The sequence below is a fragment of the Amphiura filiformis genome, chromosome 1, assembly GCF_039555335.1.
Source record: "Amphiura filiformis chromosome 1, Afil_fr2py, whole genome shotgun sequence".
Lineage (NCBI taxonomy): Eukaryota > Metazoa > Echinodermata > Ophiuroidea > Amphilepidida > Amphiuridae > Amphiura > Amphiura filiformis.
Genome location: NC_092628.1, coordinates 22,385,568 through 22,410,762, shown reverse-complemented (window position 1 = coordinate 22,410,762; position 25,195 = coordinate 22,385,568). Strand labels below are relative to the sequence as shown.

The 25,195-nt window shown below is 36.6% G+C and overlaps 2 protein-coding genes and 1 long non-coding RNA gene across 3 annotated transcripts in view; 2 read left to right on the top strand and 1 right to left on the bottom strand.

The window, feature by feature from the left end:
* The window catches only part of LOC140170346 (ubiquitin-conjugating enzyme E2 U-like), a 30,225-nt gene extending 15,762 nt beyond the window's left edge, over nt 1-14,463 (bottom strand). The window contains exons 1-2 of the mRNA XM_072193746.1: nt 14,362-14,463; nt 4,883-5,066 (exon numbers count right to left, since the gene is read on the bottom strand). Coding sequence (XP_072049847.1) covers nt 4,883-4,954 — 72 coding nt within the window. The 5' untranslated portion in view covers nt 4,955-5,066; nt 14,362-14,463. The remainder of the gene's footprint in view (nt 1-4,882; nt 5,067-14,361) is intronic.
* LOC140165792 (uncharacterized) lies at nt 3,574-4,038 on the top strand. The gene is made up of 2 exons (XR_011860769.1): nt 3,574-3,849; nt 3,886-4,038. It is a non-coding gene; the product is annotated as an uncharacterized lncRNA (long non-coding RNA).
* Nucleotides 14,464-14,770: 307 nt separating the features above from the next.
* LOC140170252 (F-box/LRR-repeat protein 12-like) lies at nt 14,771-23,433 on the top strand. The gene is made up of 2 exons (XM_072193645.1): nt 14,771-14,963; nt 21,463-23,433. The coding sequence occupies exons 1-2, from the start codon at nt 14,848-14,850 to the stop codon at nt 22,313-22,315; spliced, it is 969 nt and encodes a 322-aa protein (XP_072049746.1). The 5' UTR covers nt 14,771-14,847; the 3' UTR covers nt 22,316-23,433.
* The last annotated feature ends 1,762 nt before the right edge of the window (nt 23,434-25,195 follow it).

Genomic DNA, 25,195 nt, shown 5'->3' with positions numbered 1-25,195 from the left:
GCTATCAGAATTTTTACAATCTCGTGGTGAAAATTTATATGACTCCCCCCCTTCTGCCCACGCAGACTCAATCCATTGTTTGAACTAAGGGGTGAGGGAGCGGAACATGGACAAAATTTTGCGCTCTTCATGATAAATATTTTAATTAACTCCTATTTTTGGTCCCGGTTTTTGGTGTAAATAAATTATGACCCCCTCCCATTTTGTTATAAACATTATGACCCCCCAGTATTTTCACGACCCCACCCCATTCGGGAAAAAATGACAGCCCCTATTACTAACAGGGCATTAATGCACTGGGCTAATGCAAGCTAACCATTAAACCAAGGGAATTTCTTGTTTCGGTGCTCCTACATAAAGGAGGAACTTCCTATCAGAAGAAGAAAAAGAAAATGGCAGCTTGTGGTGGTGGATTTGAATTTTAACGGTTCAATTTTCGTTTTAAAAGCTTAAAGCCAGTCTGTCATGCCAACGGAGGAATGCATCAATATCATCTAGTCATGAACATTATATACAATGTGTGATTCGGTGGACAGGCTTGAGCTATTATAGTATAGTAAACGAATCTTATGACTGCACTGCAGTGTGACGTGTATCATGAATGCATGCAGCATGGTGGGACAATGGAGTAAGATTTTAGTTTTGGCTGTTCATGCTGCTACTGAGCACTGAGTACCAATTAATTCAAAACTAAACTGCATCATCGCATGCTGTATGTACTGGATAAAGCACATGGTAAGTATACAGTCAACATTTTTGAAAATTAAAAAATGTATTTTAAGCTTACCTATACTTCTACTACACAATGACTACAGTACATCACTACATGTATCACTGTAGTCTGTACCAGTTAGGGTGCATCAAGTGCCCTCATTTCAACCATATTTTTTGCTCCTAGTGTCAAACTGTACCATTTAACTAGAAAATCATCCCCTCCAAATTTAAATTCAATCGGAGGTCGGGAAGGGGGTCCACGTGAGTTTAAAGTTCGGACAGAGGCAACCGGCAGCTAAAGTCCGGCCGGCAGCTATTGTATTATGTATACAGTTATACACACACATTAATAGCTGCCTTTGGTGAAAGTTTTTATAGTACTTCAAATCTCAGACAATACTCAATAAAATGCAAATCCATTTGAACTAATCACAAAGGCAGCTATTTTCAGACATATTTGACGTTATAATAATAGCTGCCATGTGCATGTTTCTCTATTTACAGCCGTTTCTGCATGGAAAATGGGTCCATCAGCACTACAAGCTTGAAGTTTGTGCATGGTAGGTGTTTTTAACTTAATGACAAATAAATCAGGCAGCTATTTAGTTTTCATTATGTTATACTGCACATCACTGTGGCTGCCTTATGAATAACAATGTATGTACTTTTACCATTGCTTTTTATTTATCAGTCCATATATGAAATTATGATACAAGTTTGGTAAATTAGGTTGTATCATTCAGTTTACGCTTTCTCAGGTTAGGGGTGGTGCAATAATTACGTGTACCGGGGTGAATTCTCAAAATGGTCTGCCAAAATCGCTTGCCCCCCTTTGGCGTGCCAAAAACCTTTGCCCCCCCTTTCGACGTGCCAAAAACCTTTGCCCCCCCTTTGACGTACAAAAAATCTTTGCCCCCCATACACATATAAGATTTTGGGGAACCCAATTTAAAACCTTAAATTGTCTTAACATATAATGCGAAAGAAGCTTTAGCAGGAAATTTTGCATATTTGAACATGTTAGTAATGTTTTCCTACGCCTTTTAGGGCGTAATATAGAAACGGTGCCCAAAATATCTGTGCCAAAAATTGCTTGCCCCCCCCATTCGACCTGCCAAAAATCGCTTGACCCCCCCTTTCGACCTGCCAAAAAATGCTTGCCCCCCCCCCTTTTGGCCTACCAAACAAATCTTTGCCCCCTATACTGCCCCCCCCCGGTACACATAATTATTGCACCACCCCTTAGGTGTCCATTTTCTATCTTGCTCCACCACTTGCAAGACATTTTGATATAAATGTTCCTCAAGTGCCCTATCTGGGCAGCAGCCAGGAAATCTGCACTGAGTTTCACGCCATGTTCTGCTTCATCATTTACCACATTGACGGCTCTAACATTGCTAAGAGATTGCAGATAAGCTGAGGACTCCGCCAAGTGTCAACATTGTCTGCTAGGAATTTGTCATTGATCTGCAGGATGTTCATAGTGAACCACAAGTCCTTGACTGCAAAACCAGCTAGGACTCTTGACTGGGTGATATTCTCAGGGTCAGGGAACACATGGCTTTAGTACTGCTGCATCAGGTTCAACTTTGAACAAGTAGCCTTCTCGCTAAAGCCTGTCTCTCTTGTACTGGTACCTTTCCACTGAAGAGAGCAAGCGGTGCCATCTCTTTGGTGAGATACTACAGATGTCTGTTCAGGGCTTTGCATGCACTTGTTGCAACACCGGAATTGATATCGGAGACGCTTGTATAACTGGAGATTGTTCCATGGCACGTCAGAAGCAACACTGCATATGTCATCCACCAGGAACTGTAGATTATTGTTGCAAATTTACAAATACAACAAATTCACATATCTTGGGTAGCTGCTGGTGCTTTGTCACAGTGCCTTGCAGAAGATGTTCAATTTGATTCTGCATTAGAGAGATTTTGATACTACAGTTTGGACAATCCTAAGCGCAGGCTTTGGAAAATTCGAAGAGCCAAAGTTCCAAAAGAGCCAAAGAGCCGTCAATGTGGTAAATGATGCAGCAGAGCATGGCGTGATCGAAACTCAATGCAGATTTCCTGGCTGCTGCCCAGATAGAGCCCTTGAGGAACATTTATATCAAAATGTCTTGCAAGTGATGGAGCAAGATAGAAAATGGACACCTAATCTGAGAAAGCGTAAACTGAATGACACTACCTAATTTACCAAACTTGTTTCATATGGACTGATAAATATTAATTAGCAATGGTAAGATAAGTACATTTATTGCATTGTTATTCATTGAAGTATTACGGCACGTAGCATTACACACCGTACATATTTATGCAGGTTTCCTTGAAAAATCTTTTCTTTTAATTTTCTATACCGTGCTGTATGTAAAATTGTATTTTTGGACCAATTTGGCTGCATGAGTATAGCAAATGTGTTAACTAAGGTTTGCCTATCATACCTTTAATAGAAATAGTTACGGTACTTGAGAACTAGGCATGCTTGAGAGCTTCGAAAATGTATTTTGGGTCAATCTGGGAGAAAAAAATCCCAGGTAATGGATTCTTCCCTGATGGATTCTAATTTCTAAAAAAGTAATGTGGAAATACCTGCCCAACCATATACTCTTGATGATCATGAATTTCTTGATGACACCAAATATTTTTTCAGTTGTTTCAGAAAACTACCAAATGTGTAAGCTTATTTAATTTGTAACTTTATGTACAATTTGCTTTCAGATGCTGCTGAAAAGGGATCGAATCGCGGCAGGAATAGCAACTCATCAATGGCAACTCATCAAGAAGAAAATGCTGTACATATCAGTCATGAAAAATGAGGAGTTCAGAATTCAGATTTTACGCAAAGAAAAATGAAAAAAAAAGAACCTTGCTAATTTTGACTCGGACTGTTAAAGATCATGCAGATCTGGATCATGCACATAAAACTTAACTTTAAAGACCATTTTTCTGATTCATGATTTCAAATGGATCCGTCAAAACTTCGCATTGTGGCGACTAATTATGTGTCGTACTAATTATTGTTTAGAATACATGAGTGGCAAACTTAAGACTATTTTTCTCACTATTTGGCCCCAAAAAAAGTCAGATTGCTCTTTCCGACCGATCAACAACTTTATGTGAAATAATCTGTATTAAGGTCACAACAACTTTATGTGAAATAATCTGTATTAAGGTCACATGTGTTTGTTTTTACATACCGTATTTGAATTTTCATTTGGTATTAAATTACTCGCAAAATATTTTACAGGTCAAGCTATAAGTTTAAAAATATTGGTTGAGAGGTAGTCGGGTAAATAGTATATCAATAAATATTGGGCGTAAAGCATCCAATTCTGTCATTAATATGTTTTCATCAATATTTTCAGTGATTTTTGGTTTTCATTGGGCAAAACTTAAGCTTAATGGAAAATTAAGCCCCTCCGTGCCCCTCACCTTTGTGGTGCAGCCATGTGATCACATTCTGGCATACTTTTGACATAACCAAGAACTATGTCAAATATGTATAAAATTTATTTTGACACAAATTTGACATATCAAAAGTATGTCAAATATGATCCTGTTTGACACAATTTTGCACAAATCTGAATATTTGGTGGCATTTTTTTGCCCTCAAGTGGGATTTCCAATAACTTGGCACTGACTGGAAGCTGTGCATGCACCGACTGGAAGCTGTGCATGCACCTGGGCAACAGGGTAGAAAAGGATTCCCTGTGCGAAACAATTTTAACATAACCAAGTACTATGTCAAATATGTATCAAATATATTTTGACACATATTTGACATATCAAAAGTATGTCAAATATGATCCTGTTTGACATAATTTTGACACAAAATAATATTTGACATGATTTTGACACAAATGTGATTTGACACACTTTTGACATAGAACTATGTCAAAAATATGTCAAATTTTTTGATACAAATTTGGCATATGTCAAATTTATGTCAAATTTGTGTCAAATAAATGTCCCAATTCTTATCGTTTTTGTTTGACATGATTTTGACATATGTCAAAATTGTGTCAAATTTCGGTCAGGGATTGTACAATTTTTCATTCCAGTATTATTTGATTTTGGGCCTTTGCCGATAAATATAGCATTTAAGTACCCAGTCGGTTATTCAGAGTCTGGACTCTCTCTATTAATACAATCTCTTTGATTTGACTTACCCATGCTGGCGATGGATCTTTCTGCATGAAGAGGTACTCTTTTTCTAAGAGCATATGAGCCCTTGAATGCATGGTAATGCCAAGGGTACCAGATACCTGGTAAGTGTGGTCTTTAAATGTTGCTGGTTGTTATCATAATCTGTAAATTTTCAAGTTTGTCATCTTCATCGTCATTCCATTTTACCTGAACAGATGGAAAAAAAAGTACACCAGTCAAATCAAAGATGTAAATGCGATCCTAAATTTTACACCCTCACTATGTAAGTCTAAATTTATACTTTTGCATCAAGGGTTAGTTAACTAGCTTTCAGCGTTGGACGCAAGACATTTTTTATGCGTAGCACTACTTGATTGTTACATTTACACACTTCACTCAGTTCACTGTATATGTTTATTGCATAAAATTGCTACACATTTACAAAATTGTGTAGCAAAGTGATCAAAATTGAGAAGTAGTTTGCTCCGCGATACCGGCTATGGCCAACACTGCTAGTTTTGCATCAGGAAACACTTGCCAAACACTTTGGAGTAAAGGTTTAATGTATTTGAAGAAGGACCTGGCTACAATAAATAAGGGAAATGGGGTAAAATTGAACTAAGGTCAGAACAACTAAATGGTTATTTTGTCAGGCTAGGGGAGCAATATTTGGCATGTCAAGATGGGAGCAAGCAATTTTTGGTACACCATTTGCAAATTTTACTCCCCTCCACCATCATGTTCAAATTCAAAGCCAGAGTTTGTTCTCACGATTAAAGCCATAGTAGGCAACCATAAATTAAAGGTTAATTGCTAAGACTCATATTCTCCAAATTAAGCCCTGCTGGGTAATCTGACTGAAAAACCAGAACCAACACGTACAGAAAGCGGATCTGATTGAAATTTTTTCAAAATTTACTGATCAGGGCATACATGATTGTATCATCAGGTTTAATAGGCCTGATCAGGGGACGAGTTCTTGCCGATTTGAAACGGACCGTCTTTCTTTTGATTCAAGTTGGGATTAGGAAGTTTATTTATTGTGATATAAGCTAGGTTAACAGAAGTTTGGATCGGCCGGTCCAATGTGTGTAAAAAATGGTTGGGTCAGGTCGGGTTCGCACAGCGTCATCATCCCTATATCTTTGTGTCAAAAATTGCCGTGATAGTACGGCAAATCCTCTCAGTTTTCAAAAGCTATGCATGGTGATTTGGTTCGAGATAGGCCGAGCGACTCAGGCTAAGCATACTCCTAGGCATATATGTGTCACGATCAAGGGAAATGAGTCGCATGTCGCTAATATTGATTTTGAGATATTGGCAAAGATTAAGAAAGTGTTCAAATTCTTTGTTTTACATTGTTTTCAGCGATTGATAAATTGACGTAACTTCACAAAGGAAAGTCGTATCAACATGGGGTTTTCAGTTTCTGAAAGCTCTTTGTCCTCTATCTTAGTCATCATGGTTGTTTATCCTCCGTAGAATACTGGCGCAGGGGCATTTTGACAGGAGGCGGGTGGTCACACAAAGGTTTAATAGGAACTATGTACTCATTTTCGACCAGGGTCGACATGTGACTCATTCCCCTTGATCATGTCACATATCTGGTCCAGGGTACACAGGGACTCTGGTATGTCACGTATGTACCCTCAATATTATACACAGTTTTCCTCATCATATTAAAGGGGGGTAACCCTATCGGTATATAGATTCTCTTCAAACTTACACACAATGTCAAATATTGTCCCCTTTATCAATCTATGTGAGAAAACGGGAACAATTTCAGCATAAATGTGAATAATTAGCATATTATTAGCAAGCCAATATACACTGGTAGGCATGCATTGCATTCTGGTCAGGCATCCCGAAACAACGGCCGAGCGCATGTCCCGGTGGAAACAGGAACTTCAGGAAGTGTTCGCCTTGGCACTGAAAATCGGCTCGCCCCTGTACACTTTTATACCCTCTATTCATACTGTAACGGAACCCCCAGTAGGCACCTCAGTAGGCCTACTATTTTTAATATTGAAAACCATTATTTAAACTTCGGCAGCGCTAATCATATTTTTATCATATTTTATAATCTTTTCATTTCAATCTTTATTTCATTTGCTTAGGTATCGCGTGCTTGCTTTGCAGGCGCAGCGCGTACGCAAATAGCGCGACCTAATTACTTGCGCGATATAGAAAAGAAATGCCGTTTGTGTATCTTGGAACGGCTGAGTTGCGGCCCAGGCTTTGTACCGGGTGGACGTGTTTTTCATGTCTTGCAACTCACACTTCGGCACTCGGACATTCTGATAGACTCGCTGATCCTTTTAGGATCAGCTATGTGAGTGTTGTAATAATTCGTAATGATTCGTATTTAATAATATCTGACTAGAAATGTGCTTTTAATTTACTTATAAATTTCGTATACTTTTGGATCACGGAGACTCAGTAAGCGCGGATTAATTCCGAGTGAGTTCTCGCTTATGGCGTGATCAGGTTTTTGGCTTTTCTATTTTTAACTTCAGTCAGATAAATAAAATATGCATCATCGATAAAACATAAATCATTAATTTCTTTAGTTAATTCATCTCATTAATTGTCACGATTTTCTAATCAATACGTCGGCCTTTTAATAAATAAATAATATAATAAATGTATTTGAGAGATCGGCGATAGAGTCCGATACTCTAAATTTCGTCATCAATTTGAGCGTGGGAAATTACAGCAATCAGCTGTTTATTTGTAAACAAACCCACGATGATTTAAGCTTTTATGCCGATGCACTCGTGACTTTTACAGGATGAAGTGACTGATTTTAGTGATTGAATAATGTCGTTATTTTACTGATAATTTCAGTGATTAGATTGGAGTTGTAAACTTGATACGTGAATATTGAATATATTGTTGTGCATTGTGAAGCTTACAGTTTATGCTGGGAAACCAGTACAATATAATATTGATAATTTTATATGTTGTCATGAGTCACCTTTATTGATCTCATTTCTTTAATTAAGTTACTTAAATTAATCAATTCACAATCCGTGGCAAATCACAATCAATCTTACAACCATTTCATAATCAACGACGACCAGGTATTTATGCTATTCATGATCCTGACATTTAGGCCTATATTTCACATCGATCCTTTGGGACTTTCACGCTACCATATTTAGTCCATATCTGTATTTGTAGGCCAAGGCACATCCGTTTCATTTGGTGGCAGCGGTGGGATAGAAAGTCTTTTTATCAGATTTTCGACCCGCATAAAATTGGCTACAAATAGTGTTAGTAAAGGATCAAGTAGATTTAAACGATGGATCAGTAACGTAAGCATAAAAACCTCATGTTAAAGAGCAATTAACCTCAACAACTTTGAAACTCGAAAATCAACTTCGAAATTCGATACGTGACTCGAAACTTGAAAATCGGAATCGAGATCACAATGAGGTGTTCTTTGATACTAACTTGACACAAATTTAAGGGCATTTGACGACAATGCTGTAAATAAGCAGGTCAAACCCTTCATGCCAAGAGCATACAGAATCTGTCAAATAATTTGGCTGAAGTCAAGAAAATTGAACTAATGCCATGACAGTCACCACTGCCAATTGCAACGAGTCTTCGGACTCAGACATGCAAGAAAAGCATGAACAATGGCACATAGCCTCTTTACACAGTAAAGTTGGTCAGATTGAAGCAGCTATAGAATGCATTGTCAAAATGTTGACTGAAGCTCGTTTCAGTGATCCAAATGTGTCGGTTTCAAAGTACCAAAATAGTAACGAGCAGGATAACATGGCATCATTCAGTGAAGCCACTGCACACTCTCAGTCTAATGACTATGAGCATGCACCAAACAAGCCTGACATCAAACTAGATAAATATGATGGCACAACATCATGGTCCAATTACCTGCTACAATTCGAACTGATAGCAGAATACTATACTTGGAACGATTACGAGAAAGCTATGCATTTAGCTGCAAATTTAAGAGGTACGGCACAGGGAGTATTAAGTGATGTGAACGTTTCAAAAAGACACAACTTCCAATCACTGGTAACTTCCTTGAACCTAAGGTTTGGTCATGAAAACCAGGAAGAATTATTTTGGATGAAATTAAATAATAGAGTCAGAAATCCTAATGAAACTTTACCTGATCTGGCTCATGATATTCGCACAATGGTTAAAATAGTCTTTCCTACAATGCCGGATTCTTCCACACAAGCATTGGCAAAGAAATACTTTGTAAATGCAATACAAGATAGCCGGGTAAGACTGAACATTTTACATGCCAAACCTGCCTCTTTTAATGCCATGGTACAAATAGCAGTGGAAACTGAGTCTTTTTACAAGGCTGAAGAACTCAGAAAATGTCATGTACATGTAGAGTCAAAAACTATCATTGACAAAACAATTACTGACTTGATAAATGACATTACGGAGGAAATAAATCAGGTACAAATAACTCCTGAACGAGCAAAGAGAAAATCTCCTTCAGCTCAAAGGCGAGCCTGGAACAGGCGAGCTATCCGTTAATTTGATGAAACATTTGGTGGCTTCACATGTGTAACATGCGCAGTTACACGAGTTTCATGGTTACACCTCAAACCATGTTAAGAATTGTCACCACAAGAAATAATGAAAAGAGGTTTAGTGACTTCACATGTGGAAAGTAGCACAAGTTTCATGATGTATTTCATGTTAAGAATTGTCACTATAATTAATTAATATCAAATCAAGGGTTGAAGAGTGCACTTACCGAGGGCCCCGGTAATGGCATGATTTTTCTTTTGATTTGGTATGATGCAGTTCAAAAGTATAAAATGCTCTTGAACAAACAATATTGTTCAAAAACAACAAGAACAATGTATTTTATAATTTAACCTCATCAGATTTGTACAAGATTTTCATTGTACACCAAAACTTGCAATAATTTGATTGCAAATGCTAATTTAACTTACCTGTATAATACTGCTGCTCTAAACATGACTGAAGCTACATGGCTTCAGTGTAATTTTGTATGCAAAGTCATACATTTTGTAGACCTGTTGTGTGGACACAACGACGCATACGATTGAGCAGACTAAACTGAAATTTGAGGTGTCCGCTGACTCATCAAGAGAGTCAAGAACTCTCTAATCTAACACTACAGCAGACATAAAACCCTCAGAAATTGTCATAGAATACAGAAAGTAACAAACCAAAATTACTTTCGACATTCATGTGGCACCTCACTGGCATCAGATGTTTAAAACTACCAGGCGACAACGATGGTGTGATGTTTCCAGATGGATGTTCGACCAGTTCTACCGACTCAATCTATGAAGCGAAGTTTGAAAGCAGGCTGTTCTACGACTCATTCTCACAGACATTTTCACAGACATTTTAAAATTACTGTGGAAACCTCAAAAACTGAGAACTCTAAATAACAGCACCTACAAGCCATGCACTACAACTACAAGCAGAAGAGGAAACTACCAAGAACAATTTATCATTTGCAGAACTCATGAACATGTGAACTTAAATAATTTCTTCTTGTGTTGTGTGATTCCTGATAGAAGTGCATCGGAGTGGCAACAAAGACAACAACGAAGTCAAAGACATTCATTGGGCAAGATTGACGAAGAAGATTACAACTCCAATGCAAGTGTTCCAGAATACAGTTCCTACCTGAAGATGGAAGTTCAAGATTGGACACAGCCTGACACAGTGACACTGCAGACATCGTCAACCAGGAAGGATGGATAAACCTTTTTATATTGTTTAATGAAATGAATTTGTATGTTTATTATAAATTACATGTCTGCATAAAAATTGCATTAATTTGTCACCACTTTACCTTTCAGTCTTCAATGTTTCACCATGTTAAAATATCATTCTGTAGTCAGTCAACTTTTATATAGAGAGACATTATAATATAAATCCACAGAGTCTAAAGACATGGATGGACGTTATCAAGCAGTGTTGAAAATTTCACATTTTCTGTTGTTTATATTCCTGGCCATGGCTAAAACATTGCTGGAAATCTTTAAATTATTATTGGTGAACATCAACCATACAAGTGTTGATAGAAAATTTAACTGCTCACCACATTGAACAGTTGGTACATTTTTATTGTAAATATCGTACAACTGTTTTGACAGTTCATTATCGATTTTCAAATATTATTGTTTGGCGAACAGCTGATTCAATGAATGAAATGACATGTACGTGTTCGACGAACTCTTCATGCTGATGCACATGTGTGTACATGTTTACAACTGTACATGTTTGTTTTTCCAAGGTAAATAGCGCAAATTGAATGTTTCTGGAGATAAATTTATCTCACATGTTTAAAGTATGTTTTATTCCTCAACATAAAAGGGATAATTCTTTCAATTATTATTTGTCTTTACAAAAACGTTTAAAAATGTGCTTATGTGGATATAAGAATCAGAATTCGTACCAGAATCCATTATTTTGGCTGCTCAATTTTGTAAATTTTAAAAACGCGCCGAAAGTAGTTCCTGCTTATGGGATACGGGCTGTCAGTAGCAGCTCAAACATTTTGCGTGCATGATGTAAACATTGGAAATAATTTGTGCATGAACTGTTTTGTTATTGTTTCAATCATCTGTGTATTTCATAATTCTGGATACAGTTCTCGTGTGCATTTAACGCAATTCAACTGAGGCAATTGTTAACCAGGAAGTTAACGTAAGCACTGATTAACTCTCGTTCTTCATGACTTTTCATACTGTTGTTTTATTTTTTTTTAGTAAGCTTAAAAATATCTGAATGTCAATGTAATTTACGATGAACCAGGAGATGACTGTAGATTTGCTATCCAGTGACATTATGATGTTGGATGTCCGTAAATAGTCCTGATTCCTGAGATGGGATTGGATGATGGTGGATTCCTTTGCCCAGGAATGGCATTACTGGTAATTGTGATGTAGGACTTGGTTTTGTATAGTGGATGTGGCAGTAGATCTACAGTCTGAAAACTGGTGTTTATTTATGTATTCTTTTTATTATGTATATATCTTTTCAATATTACCTCGTATTTTGGGGACAAAATGTTTTCTTAGAAGGGGGTAATGTAACGGAACCCCCAGTAGGCACCTCAGTAGGCCTACTATTTTTAATATTGAAAACCATCATTTAAACTTCGGCAGCACTAATCATATTTTTATCATATTTTATAATCTTTTCATTTCAATCTTTATTTCATTTGCTTAGGTATCGCGTGCTTGCTTTGCAGGCGCATGGCGACGCATAAATAGCGCGACCTAATTACTTGCGCGATATAGAAAAGAAATGCCGTTTGTGTATCTTGGAGCGGCTGAGTTATGCCCAGGCTTTGTACCGGGTGGGCGTGTTTTTCATGTCTTGCAACTCACACTTGGCACTCGGACATTCTGATAGACTCGCTGATCCTTTTAGGATCAGCTATGTAGTGTTGTAATAATTAAGTAATGATTAAGTATTTAATAATATCTGACTAGAAATGTGCTTTTAATTTACTTATAAATTTCAGTATACTTTTGGATCACGGAGACTCAGTAAGCGCGGATTAATTCCGAGTGAGTTCTCGCTATATGGCGTGATCAGGTTTTTGGCTTTTCTATTTTAACTTCAGTCAGATAAATAAAATATGCATCATCGATAAAACATAAATCATTAATTTCTTTAGTTAATTCATCTCATTAATTGTCACGATTTTCTAATCAATAAATCGGCCTTTTAATAAATAAATAATATAATAAATGTATTTGAGAGATCGGCGATAGAGTCCGATACTCTAAATTTCGTCATCAATTTGAGCGTGGGAAATTACAGCAATCAGCTGTTTATTTGTAAACAAACCCACGATGATTTAAGCTTTTATGCCGATGCACTCGTGACTTTTACAGGATGAAGTGACTGATTTTAGTGATTGAATAATGTCGTTATTTTACTGATAATTTCAGTGATTAGATTGGAGTTGTAAACTTGATACGTGAATATTGAATATATTGTTGTGCATTGTGAAGCTTACAGTTTATGCTGGGAAACCAGTACAATATAATATTGATAATTTTATATGTTGTCATGAGTCACCTTTATTGATCTCATTTCTTTAATTAAGTTACTTAAATTAATCAATTCACAATCCGTGGCAAATCACAATCAATCTTACAACCATTTCATAATCAACGACGACCAGGTATTTATGCTATTCATGATCCTGACATTTAGGCCTATATTTCACATCGATCCTTTGGGACTTTCACGCTACCATATTTAGTCCATATCTGTATTTGTAGGCCAAGGCACATCCGTTTCAATACTGATTAATCTTAAAAAACATTACATATCACTGCGCTCATTATCATTCTTGACAAGATAGCCCATGCTGTATTTACATCGCTTAATTATTTCTTTATTTTTAGCTATATAATGCACATTTTCACATATTTATGATTTTTCTTTGTTTTATTTTTTTAACTAATTTTTTTTAATGGGGGGAGGTGCTCTCATAATTTTTTTCATATTCCTCGTATCATGCTTGACAATATAGGTCATGTTTCCTTATTTATTTCGCCTCTTATGTATTTCTTTATTTTTGTTTTTTGTTTTATATCATTATAGCGCCATCTATAGTTTGACATTAGGGGGCCGATTTGATGTATTTTTGTGGACTAATTGGTACTGGGGTGAAGTCTTCCGAATCTATTCCGATTTCATTCTATGACTACCCAAAACTCCCGTGTCGTGTAAAATGCGAACAACTGGTAACCTGTATTTAGGTAACCCAGGCAAACCTTAGTTAACACATTTGCTAGTCAGTCAAAACAAATTCGCCGACAATGTCAATGCATTTTTACATAGAAATTTAAAACAAGTGCCCGAAGAAAGAAACCTACATAAATATGTTTTCTATACTTCACTTGACCCAAATATATGATATTTTATGGTGATAAGTCACCCGCACATGGAATTTTAGAGGGATTTGGATAGCATTTCCATTAAAAAAAAGCTGCTATCATAATGAGACTAAGATCTAGAAACACCCCGAAATGCCGTTTTGGGGAATTTTGCTAGCTGAAACTTTTTGATGAAAGTCAATCTTTGACAAGATGTAACTTTGCTACGGAAAGTGCTATGAAAAAATGGTTTTCAGTTTTGGCTTTGTTTACTCAAGGGCTTTAATTTGATATATAAAATGATGCAGTTTGATGGCAAATTTGAATTCACCTGGGATACCTACTGTATTACTGTAAAAACCGATGTGTTTCATGATTTCTCCGAAATACATCGACTTGGAGCGTCAAATTTCAGGATAGTAATGAGAAAAATAGTATCTATTATGTGATAGCAAAACCTAATCAACAATGAAAAAAATCGGGGGGATGATGCTGTCGATCGGGTTACGGACCTTTAATAATTGATTGTATAATAAAATCATGTCAAAACATGCACGAAATAATTTAAAATTATTATGATTTTTACGGAACCCAAAATAGCTACTAATTCGACCATCACTTACTTCAAATGTCAATATACACAGTTTTCCTCATAATGACACAAACATGGACGAAATAATCTAAAATTATATGATTTTTACGAAGCCTAAAAAGCTACTTGAATAATAGTCTCAGCTTGAATACGTGTTGAATACCGCTGTTGTTTACACGGATCCAGGTGCAACGACCTTTGACCTGTTGATTAAAATGTGCTTCTAAATTGTGAAAAGTGTGTATTGAGTTTTTATTTCAATATTCCCATATTTCAGCTTTTAACTGTATTTTTAAGAGAAAAAACGAATCAATTTTCACATAAAATAACGTTACTATACAATTAACTTCAAGGTTTAATGAGTGAATTTTTTAAGGATTTGGGTTGGTGAAATAGATTTTTGAGTTGTTCTAGATTTTAGCATATCAGGTCAAAGTTGAGAAGCAGACGCCAAATTTGCTTGCTTCCGGGAAAATTTCATGTTTGAAAACCTAGAATTTGCTGCATTTTAGGGTCAATGGCGAATCAGGGGACTATTACTAGTCCTGCACTAACAATAGACTCTCTTGCCGACAATGTTTTAGTGGACATTTTCTCATTTTTGGATGTCAAAGACAAATGTAGAACTGCACAGTGAGTACAATTATGAATTAGTATTTACAATCAACAACATGAACATGATCAATGATTTTAATATCATAAATATGAACATACACAATGTACATGACATATGATATGAACATGAAATAAGGCATAATCTCTATAATATTTCTTTAAAATTAGATAAGTATTCATTTTCAATAAAATGTTAGCATTTACTGTCAGATATGTCCCCTTTTAATAAGCCAAACAAGATTACGATCATGATTACACAGTGACTTTAGCCATTTGATAGTTTTTATTATATCACTCATACATAAATTCTAGACAGTTCATTGGTTGCATGATTACCATTTGCCATTTTTACTATCACCCTCTCCGTGTGATAGTCTTTACCATCATAGTGCTGCTGTGGCGTACATGTAGTGCGCCTGCGCCAGGCCGTGCGCTGACTCTTAGACTCGCCGACTTTAGTTATGGGGTGGGCAGCAAATTGTGAATTATGTCACGGCAAAATATAGTGTTATGTTGATGAAAAAATGTATTCCTTATCTTAAATAGTATTTTTGAGTAATAGAATTTATGTATGAGTGATATAAAACAAATATTAACTGTCTTAAGGGCTGGGGTATGAACGTTTGGACAGTATTTATTTTGGGACATTAGAGCACATCAGACATATCGAATTGCATTCTGAATACAAAGAATGTCATTCTGATATCAAATAATTTTGAATTTTTGAAATTAGCAATTTAATACACATTTTATGGCAAATCATTAAAATTGATATTTTTGATATTTAACAGTACTTGAAGTAAACTTAATAAATCTGATGATTTATACTTAAAGTGTATGTAGGTGGGTTGAAAAGCCGACGATCAATTGAAAATTTTGACCTTTCAGTATTGAAGATATGGATTTTTTCCCAAAACACCAAAAAAATTAGGTCTTTTTGGGAAAAAAATCCATATCTTCAATATGAAAGGTCAAAATTTTCAATTGACGTCGACTTTTCCTCCCTGCTACATACACTTTAAAATATATATCATTAGATTTATATAATTTACCGAGGACTGTTATATATCAAAATTGAAAAATATCAAATTTTATAATTTGTCATAAAATTTGTATTATATTGTGATTTTCAAAAATGAAAATTATTTGATATCAGAAAGACATGCTTCAGTATTCAGAATACAATTCGATAGGTCTGAGGTGCTCTCATGTGCCACAAAAAATACTATCGAAACGCAATAAACGCTCATTTTAGATCCCTTAAATTCGTGTAATGGTCGAAATATAATCACTCGGTGAAATATGGATTGTTCCATTCCACTCGCCGTTCGGCTCGTGGAATGGAACAATCCATCTTTCACCTCGTGATTATATTTCACCATCACACTCATAGACAGTTAATATTTGTATACTATCACATGGCATGAAAAGAAACCATGTGCTATCATTCATGATATAAAACCAATATTGCATGCCAATATTTGTGTAATAGTAAAAATATATCATTTGGTCAAATTTTGACTGATCTATTTCACTCGGCTACACCTCGTGAAATAGAAAAAGTCAAAATTTGACCTCATGATATATCTCATATAGATTCCTGTCATCTGATTGGTTAAAAGTGCAGTCATTGAATTAGCTATGCCCTCCTTTTTAAGAATTATGTAAAAACTGAACTATTCCCCGGGCAATACTTCAGGGGTAGCGCTAGGTTTTTAAACAAGGGGTCAAATATTTGAAATTTTGTGAAACTATGGATCCAAAACAAAGGGCTCAAATGACCCTTTACTAGCTACCTCTAAATGATAATTTCGTGCGCCAAAACCTACAAGAATGACCCCATGGCGCAAGTTAGCGCTACCCCTGGAGTACTTTTCATAGAATAACATGATCGCGCGACCTGCATGACCGAACCTTGACCTTGCCTAGCAGCCAACGACCGTGCGATTGGCCAATTCTCAAAACAAAAGCTGGAAATTGCGCCGTAAGCGCCGGTATTTGCGTAGTACGCTCGACGCAAATAACAGTGCGTACCAAGTTGGCTTTCATGATCGAGAATTAAATATTTTGGCTCTAGCGCCAATGCATGTTACTCCGGTGTACGTAGTACTGTGTTGACATCGCATACGCGTTCGACTAATATTTCTGTCGTAATAATAAAACAACGGTTCCGGCAGTTTATTAAAAATTTTGACAAAACTACAGCACCTAAAGTCTTGATTTTTGCAGATAATCGACTTAAAGTACAATTTAGGGGCTGTGCAATAATAAGTGTTTCTGTACGTTTTTGCTAAGCCTTTTTAGAGCGTTTTATTAAAAAAGGCGTCCCAAGAATGTGTGCCAAAAATCACTTTCCCCCCACCTCTCGGCTTGCCAAAAATCGCTTCCCCCCCCCCTTTCGGCTCGCCTCCCCAAAAATTTCTTTCCCCCAATTTTACCCTCCACAGGGCTCATAATTATTGCACAGCCCCTTACAATCGTGTAAAAACCTGAATTTAAAATTTTTTTGAGGGCGTTCTCCTCAGCAAATGTTATAATCAGGCTGCGAATGGCATGATCAAGCCGGCAACTTGTGAAACCGGCCGGCCGTATGGCATTTTCAATATACTCGGTTAGTTTTGTGGGGTTCATTATCGAACCCCAACTGTTTTAGCTTGTATTTATATTGTTTATTAAACATATTTCAAGCATTTTAAAATTTCAAAATAATCCCATTCAATTACACGGTTGACGATAATAATTTATTGAATTTAGAGAATGCACGGCGACCACCACCTGGTTAGGGGTGGGGCAATAATTATGTGTACCCCGCCCCGGGGTGGTGAATTCTCAAAATGGTCTGCAAAATCGCTTGCCCCCCCTTTGGCCGTGCCAAAAATCTTTGCCCCCTTCCCTTTTCGACGTGCCAAAAACCTTTGTCCCCCCCTTTTGAGGGGCCAAAAAACCCTTGCCCCCCCCCCCCTTACACATGCAAGATTTTGGGGAACCCAATTTAAAATCTTAAATTGTCTTATCATATAATGTGAGCAGCGAGCAGGAAATTTTGCATATTTGAGCGTGTTCCTAACATTTTCCTCACGACTTTTTAGGGCGTAATATAAAATGGTACCCAAAATATCTGTGCCAAAAATTGCTTGCCCCCCTTCGACCTGCCAAAAATCGCTTGACCCCCTTTTGACCTGCCAAAAAATGCTTGCCCCTCCCTTTGGCCTATAATTCACCACTCCGGGGGTAGGGGAGATTGGGGTTAGTTGGAGCAGCGGGTAAGTTGAAACATTGTATTTTTTCTGACACAAAAAATTAATTTGGTAAAATACTGGCACCTAAGTAATAGGTATTAGTAAGGGTCATCCACCAAATTAGCAACAGCACTGATGCCCCACCAGTGTTGGCTTGGGAAAGGAATATCTGTTTTTGACTTACTGACTAATTTTTATACCCCCTCAGAAAAGATGCGTTATCTCCATGTTGTTTGAAGATTCAGGGGATTATTTTTTGAGTATCATAAGCACTATTATGATTAGTAAGTCCTTGAATAATGTTAAATAAAAGTTTTCTGGTATTTCTTATTTTGTGTAATGAACTTTGAAATATAAAAAATAGGCATCGGGGTTAGTTGAAACTTTTGAGGTGGGGTTAGTTGACACGTGAAAATCGCATAGAAAAATATGGTTAAAAATTTGACTTTTTAAAAATTTGTAACAGGTTTACCATATCTTCAATATTGCTTTAATATGGTTAAAAAGCAATAATACAAGCAAAAAGTGCACACAGAAAGTACATTTTATAATATTTTAGGCTTCTCATATTTTGGTCCATGGCGACACTCGTCACCTTGTGTCCAACATATTGACCCGCACTCCCACATATTTATTTATTCATTTTTTCACACTGATTGTATGTTAAAGGGTGCCTTCAAGGGAAGGATAACCCTAACAACACAATAATAATTATTTTGACATTTTTACAAGCCGTGTTTCAACTAACCCCACCCTATGTTTCAACTTACCCCAGGGGTGGGGTTAGTTGAAACACTTTTTTTCAAATTTTCAAATTGGATTATATGAATAATCATAAGCAGGTCCAATAAAGTTTAAGTCTGTATTTGTAGCATGTATGTATATTTTTATTCTGATATGGTTAGTGTTTCTTGAAAGTAATCGGTTTGCGTTAAAAAGACGATTTTGTGAAAAATGTTTCAACTAACCCCAATCTCCCCTACACATAATTATTGCACCACCCCTTATAATATGGCTTTATAAAGCCATAAATATAATTATAACATATAGAATTGTATTTTTTGGTATAAAATGTCAGTTTTCACTGTCAGATATGTCCTCTATTTGGGCCCAAACAGACGAGGCAATACAAAGAAAATCACTATTTACCATAACCACCGGGTAATAAGCCCACCTTCGACTATAAGCCCACCCCGGGCCCACCCCTATTTTTCAAAACAATCTGGGAACAAGGTTGCACTCAGGTATAAGCCCAGTACTAAATTTTGGCCAGGTTCTTTTAAAAATCAAATCAATGCTTTGCTCTCATATTTAATAACAAATATAAAAAATATCAGTTGATAATTAACATTCCACACTTATAATTTTAAGAAATTGACATAGAAGATAGAAATTACTGGTACATTGGGCATACATAGTATACAAATGGGGGTGATTGTTCTTATTTTTAAATTCAATTCAAGCACTAGCCCTTCCCCGGTTATAAGCCCACCCCCATTTTTGAAGTGAAATCTGCCACCTAGGGGGGTGGGCTTATACCCGAGTGGTTACGGTAATACCAGCAGCGCATATCATGTCGCAATTTAATATGTCACAACTGCCCGCACGCCATGTCATGTACGTACTGTGTTATGCATATTGTGTACGCATTCGACTAATATTCATGATATTTCCATCGTAAAACGATGGTTCCTGCGGAAAAGTGCGGTTTATTCAAAATCTCGGATTTAGCGCGCCTCAACTTACAAGTCTTGATTTTTGCAGGGTATGTTAGTTTATAAAATACATAACAATTGTGTAAAAAAAACCAGAATTTGGTCAAAAAGGAAAAATCCGAAGTATGAGATCTGTACGTTATTTCATTTTCTTGTGAGAGCCTCCAAAGTTGGCATGGGGGGTCTATATTTTGTGCAGAAATTGACTAATTTCTATATTGCTAACTTTGGGGCCCCTTCTTCCTTTTTAAAGCTAGCATAGACACATATTCTGTTTTTATCAACTAAGTGTGATCCAATTTAAACCAGGATTTAAACATCAATTTCGGTCAAAAAGTGTGCGTAAATGGTGTTGGTGTGACTGTGCAAAAATGGGCAAAATCAGATTTTTCCCCCACCAAAAGGCAACTTTGACCCCACCTAAATGGCTATTTCATGTTGAAATAATTCAATTTCTTGTTGAGATGGATAAAGGACATTTGCATTCCATAAATGTTGAGGAATATGCATACTTTTTGTGTAGCGCCCTCGGGAAGTTGGAAAATTTCCAATATCAAAGGGCAAGAAAAATGTTTGAAGAAAATCCAAGGGAGTCAAGCTGGACTGCAGCCATTGGATGATCTGACATGGAATGACCCCTTAACAATAACATGTTTAGTTCCTGGGGTTTAGTTATTATCTCAGTATAATACAAATATCTAACTGGCAACTAAACAATCACCCACAATACCTACCCATAGAGTCTGGGGCACTTATAACGGATATGCAACATTGTGCCTCGGGATAGACCCCCTTTTTCAAACCGACTTGTACCCAATGACCCCTTTTTGTGTAACTGGTCTACCTATAACCCACTGACTCCCTTTAAAAAAATTCAGGTACTCAACAACCCCCTTTTTCCTATTTCTTGCTACCCAATGACCCACCTTTTTATTTCAAAATGTCAAGTATCATACCCAATGTCTCACAATTTGAGTTCTTCTTAAGAAATAATGGGTTTCTCAAATACCTGCTAAAAGCCAGTTGCTTTCCTTTTTTTCCAGTTTGGCACTTATTTTAAAAGTGTTTTTATGTGTTTGTACCCAATGACCCCCTTTTGGCAATTTTGTACCCAATGACCCTTATTTTACAGTTTATTACCCTAATGGCCCCATTAAAAAAAAATTCTTACCAAATGAATGACTGAATGACCCCATTGAAACAATGACCCCAATGTAAATGTACATTTTCCCTGAATGCCCCCTACTTTTATCATGGCCGAGGCACGCCCCTGCCCACCCCACCCATAGAGTATTAAAGGTTGTTAGGCAAGGATACACAGTAAAGTACGTTTGTCAAGTTTACTGAATGAAGTCCACATGCTGAAGTGTTTGTTAGTGTCTGGGTGAGAAAATTACACCCATGACCCACCATCCAAATATGTTTTTTTTTTTAATTTAGTACCACTACCCCCATGGACATGGTACCTTCATCTTAATAATCTCATGTACAAGGTAAGGTATTGACAATTTGACAAATTTGTAATTTCAGTTCCTCTTTTGTTTCCTTTTCACTTTTTTTCAGAGTATGTAGAAGATGGAATAGTCTCATTCACCAGAAATCTCTGTGGAAGCACATTGATCTTACCCCATTCAAGGTAGATCTAAGGAGCATTTGGAAGCTTGTTAGAGCATACTACACTGATATGCTTCTTTCACTCCGTCTTCATGGCTTTACCGAGTCCATCAAATCCACTGAATGCATATCAAATGCGGTACTTACTGATATCAAAAGCAGATGTCCAAACTTAAGGGAGCTGTTTGTAACCAAAGCAAACTTGATCACTATTAATTCCTCATTACTCCCTGCAGCATTGAAGCAACTCACACTTCACAAATGTTTGATCAGCGTCGACTGGTTAAAACCAGCAGTGGATAAGGGTTTGTTGAAAACTGTGGAAAAGCTCAGTTTGTGTGGAACAACTCGAACATCCGATGCAACTCTGAAAGACTTGACTAAACTCCCTAAACTTAAGTCAATCAACCTTAGCGGATGTTATAGAATAGGGGAATCAGGGGTTAGTGCAATATGCCAAAGTTTATCTCAAATTGAAGAAGCATATTTTGATGGTTGTGATATCAATGACCAATGCTTGCATCACATTGGCACGCGCTGGACAAGTTTGAAAGTCATTATCTTGGAAAATTGTTCAAGAATCACAGATGTAGGCCTGGGATCGCTATCCATTTTGAAGAAGCTTACCCATGTCAATTTAGTGTCGTGCAGTATTGGCAAGCAAGGTGTGATTAACTTTTTGACAGTCACACCAAGTGTGAAGCTTGAGTGTCTCAAGCTGAGTAAAGATGCAGATTATACTGGGGATGATGTTTCAAAACTAGAATCACTTAAACCTGGTTTACAAGTAGAGCTTATCTAAGTTCTAATTAAGTGAAGTCTTAAAGGATGACTCCGGCAATCACAACTTTATGCCTTATTATGTTAGAAAATTAAGGCATAATGTTGTGATTGCCGAAAACATCCTTTAACCAAATTTCAAGTACATGAAGAATTGTAAATGTTATCAACCATGATTAGCATTTTAATGTCTATTATATTTGAAGAAAAAGATAAGATTGAGACCTGAATATATAATATTTAAATACAAAACAAAGATATATTATATTATTACTGTAGTTTGATGTTATTATATAGTGCCCTGTTTGAAGGGTCATAATGTATTATATTATGTACTTTTTTCTGACATTTTCCATGCAAAACAATGGCTACTAATAATTGTACAATGTAAGTAAATGCAATTACAGCCATTGAAAGTTTTAATCCAAAGTGAATTATTCAATTTCAGACAAGCTTTAAGACTCAAGATTTAATTGAGGTGGCCTAAATTAGGGCTGAGAAGTTCCTGTATATGTATCAAGTTTTGGAGAAATTGAGATTTTGGTACCAAAATAATTCTGGGAACATTTTGGCCACAAGGTTAATCTGCTCTGATTTTTGTATTCAAAATTAAAACTAGATGAATATTAAAATTGGAGTCCTCTCATACAAAATGAAAAATGTAGTCATTTGTATAGTGCTACAAGGCCATCATTGGCCATATCTGTAAATTTTGCCATGGAATATGTATGCTATGCAGGAAAGTCTTGAATGCTCAGAGCCACAATGTCCCATCTGCTCAAAATTTAAGAATTGTTTCTATCTCAAAATGAGTTATATTTGCAGATACTGGACCTTGTGCCAGGGGGGGGGGCACTCCCACTTTGGAGGTGACATGTACGTAGGGCTGTTAAGACCCCCCTTTTCAGCTTCGCTGTCGCCCAAAGACCCCATATTTTTTGCGAACACATGTTCTGTCACCCAAAGACCCCCTATTTTTCCATTTGATCTGTCACCCAAAGACATTTGTCAATTTGAACAGCAACTTTCATTTATCACTGATTTTGTTTTAAAAAACATTTGAAGCCATTTAGAACTAGAAATTCGATGTTTGAGGTTTCTGTGGCGCTGTTTTGGCTCTCACCCTCACCCAAAGATTTTTTTAAATGTTCTCACCCAATGACCCCATATTTCATACATTTTGCTCTCACCGAATGCCAAAAATCATGCTCTCACTCATGCTCACCGAATGCCCCTTACTGCGAAAGTGCCAGCCCTACACCTATATCCATTTCATATTGAAGTGCCTCCTCCCCCTGACCCCCCGATAGTACAAGCATGAGGTCTGTGCCATTAATTGGGCACAAAACGCCGCTCAAAATCAGACAAATAAGCATGCACCCAAATAATTGTAATTCAGGATGGAAAAGAAAAGAGATGAAAATTTTAAGTATCCACCCGTTCCTATACCCCAATTCATGGCGCATAACCATCAACATTTTAAAAAGGAAATCCATTTCAGTATGAAAGTATGAAGCTTATTGTTTCACAAAAAATGTGGTACAGTCCCTAATCAGTAATCATGGTAATTGTATTTACTTACATGTATGAATATGTTATATGAGTAATGTTCTCACAGCATGGCAGGTTAATTGAATCGTAAGCAATGCATAAAATCAGTACTGTATAATTATATAGAATTCTAAACTAAATAAGGTATGTTAGGGCTCATATTGAAATTCCCTTACACAGGAAGGTGTGCGCCATCCTGCAGCTTTCCTATGCTAGCCTTCTTTTGTTAAAATCCTGGGCAGGGTGTATCACTGATGCATTATAATCCATCCGTTTTATGACCGAGCTTTCCTGAGGCGCGCGCTTAGCGAGGGGAATCCTGACTTCTTTCTGTGTGAAAACGTGGTAGGGTATTTCAATATGAGCCCTTATTGTTAGTTTTGTATTATAGAGAATAGGCCTATGTACGAGTATATATTATTACTGTAATCGTGCCATTTCTATATTGATCTGTTTCTATGTGTCATGAAACAAGAAATAAAATGGTTTTCAACTCCGAGGATAGATTGTGTAACCTTCAAAACCTGTTTTTTTATTAATTATTTGTTATTTTGACAATTAATGTTTAGTTCAGGCGTAACTTTTATGTGATATCACCCCACAAAATGTTGAATTGTTAAAGCAGTTTTATCATTTCTTCTTTCTAATTATTTCGACCCTTTTGTCAAGGGTGGGCTGGTGTGTCGTACCCCGTTTAATACCCTTCAACATGTGCTCCTGGACAGGAACACAAAATGTGTCCTCACTCCTCACCTCAAAGTTTAATAAAAGATCGACCTATATAATAAGCCAGGGATGCAAGATGTCAGGCTTTCCGGCCTGAATTCTGGCTTTTTTGTTGTCCATATTTACGCAATTTCTTTTATTACCAGCACGTTTTATAGTCATTCTGGTCATTTTCACGCTGTTTTCAGGTTTATTCAGGCTTTTTTTTTAAAAGTGGACTTTATCCCGGTGCTGCGTGCAAAACCACATACCTTTGCAAAATATGATATTTTGCATATGCAAAATTACATACTTTCCAAAAGCATGTAGTTTTGCATATATGCAAAATTACATACTTCGGCAAAATATGTAGTTTTGCATACGCAAAACTACATACTTTACGGTAACTATGAAAAAATACAAGCTTTGCTGGGAAACCCCGTGCAGTTCGTGTTTGTGAATAAGGGCGCATATCACAATGATTGGTAACTTTAAATTTTAAAAGGCAAAATATAGCGGATCATACAAATGAATTAGCAATATCTGTCTCCACAATCCTAAAGTATTAGGCTGCATATAATATAAATTATTCTTTGAAAGTAGAGAATTAGAACAGTCACCGTATCCATTCTGCCCCTAAAGCCGG

Bases quoted from the DNA above. Each gene is read 5' to 3' on its own strand.
- LOC140170252 (XM_072193645.1), top strand. From the start codon at position 14,848: ATGGCGAATCAGGGGACTATTACTAGTCCTGCACTAACAATAGACTCT. The intron at 14,964-21,462 runs GTGAGTACAATT...ACTTTTTTTCAG, and splicing joins GACAAATGTAGAACTGCACA to AGTATGTAGAAGATGGAATA.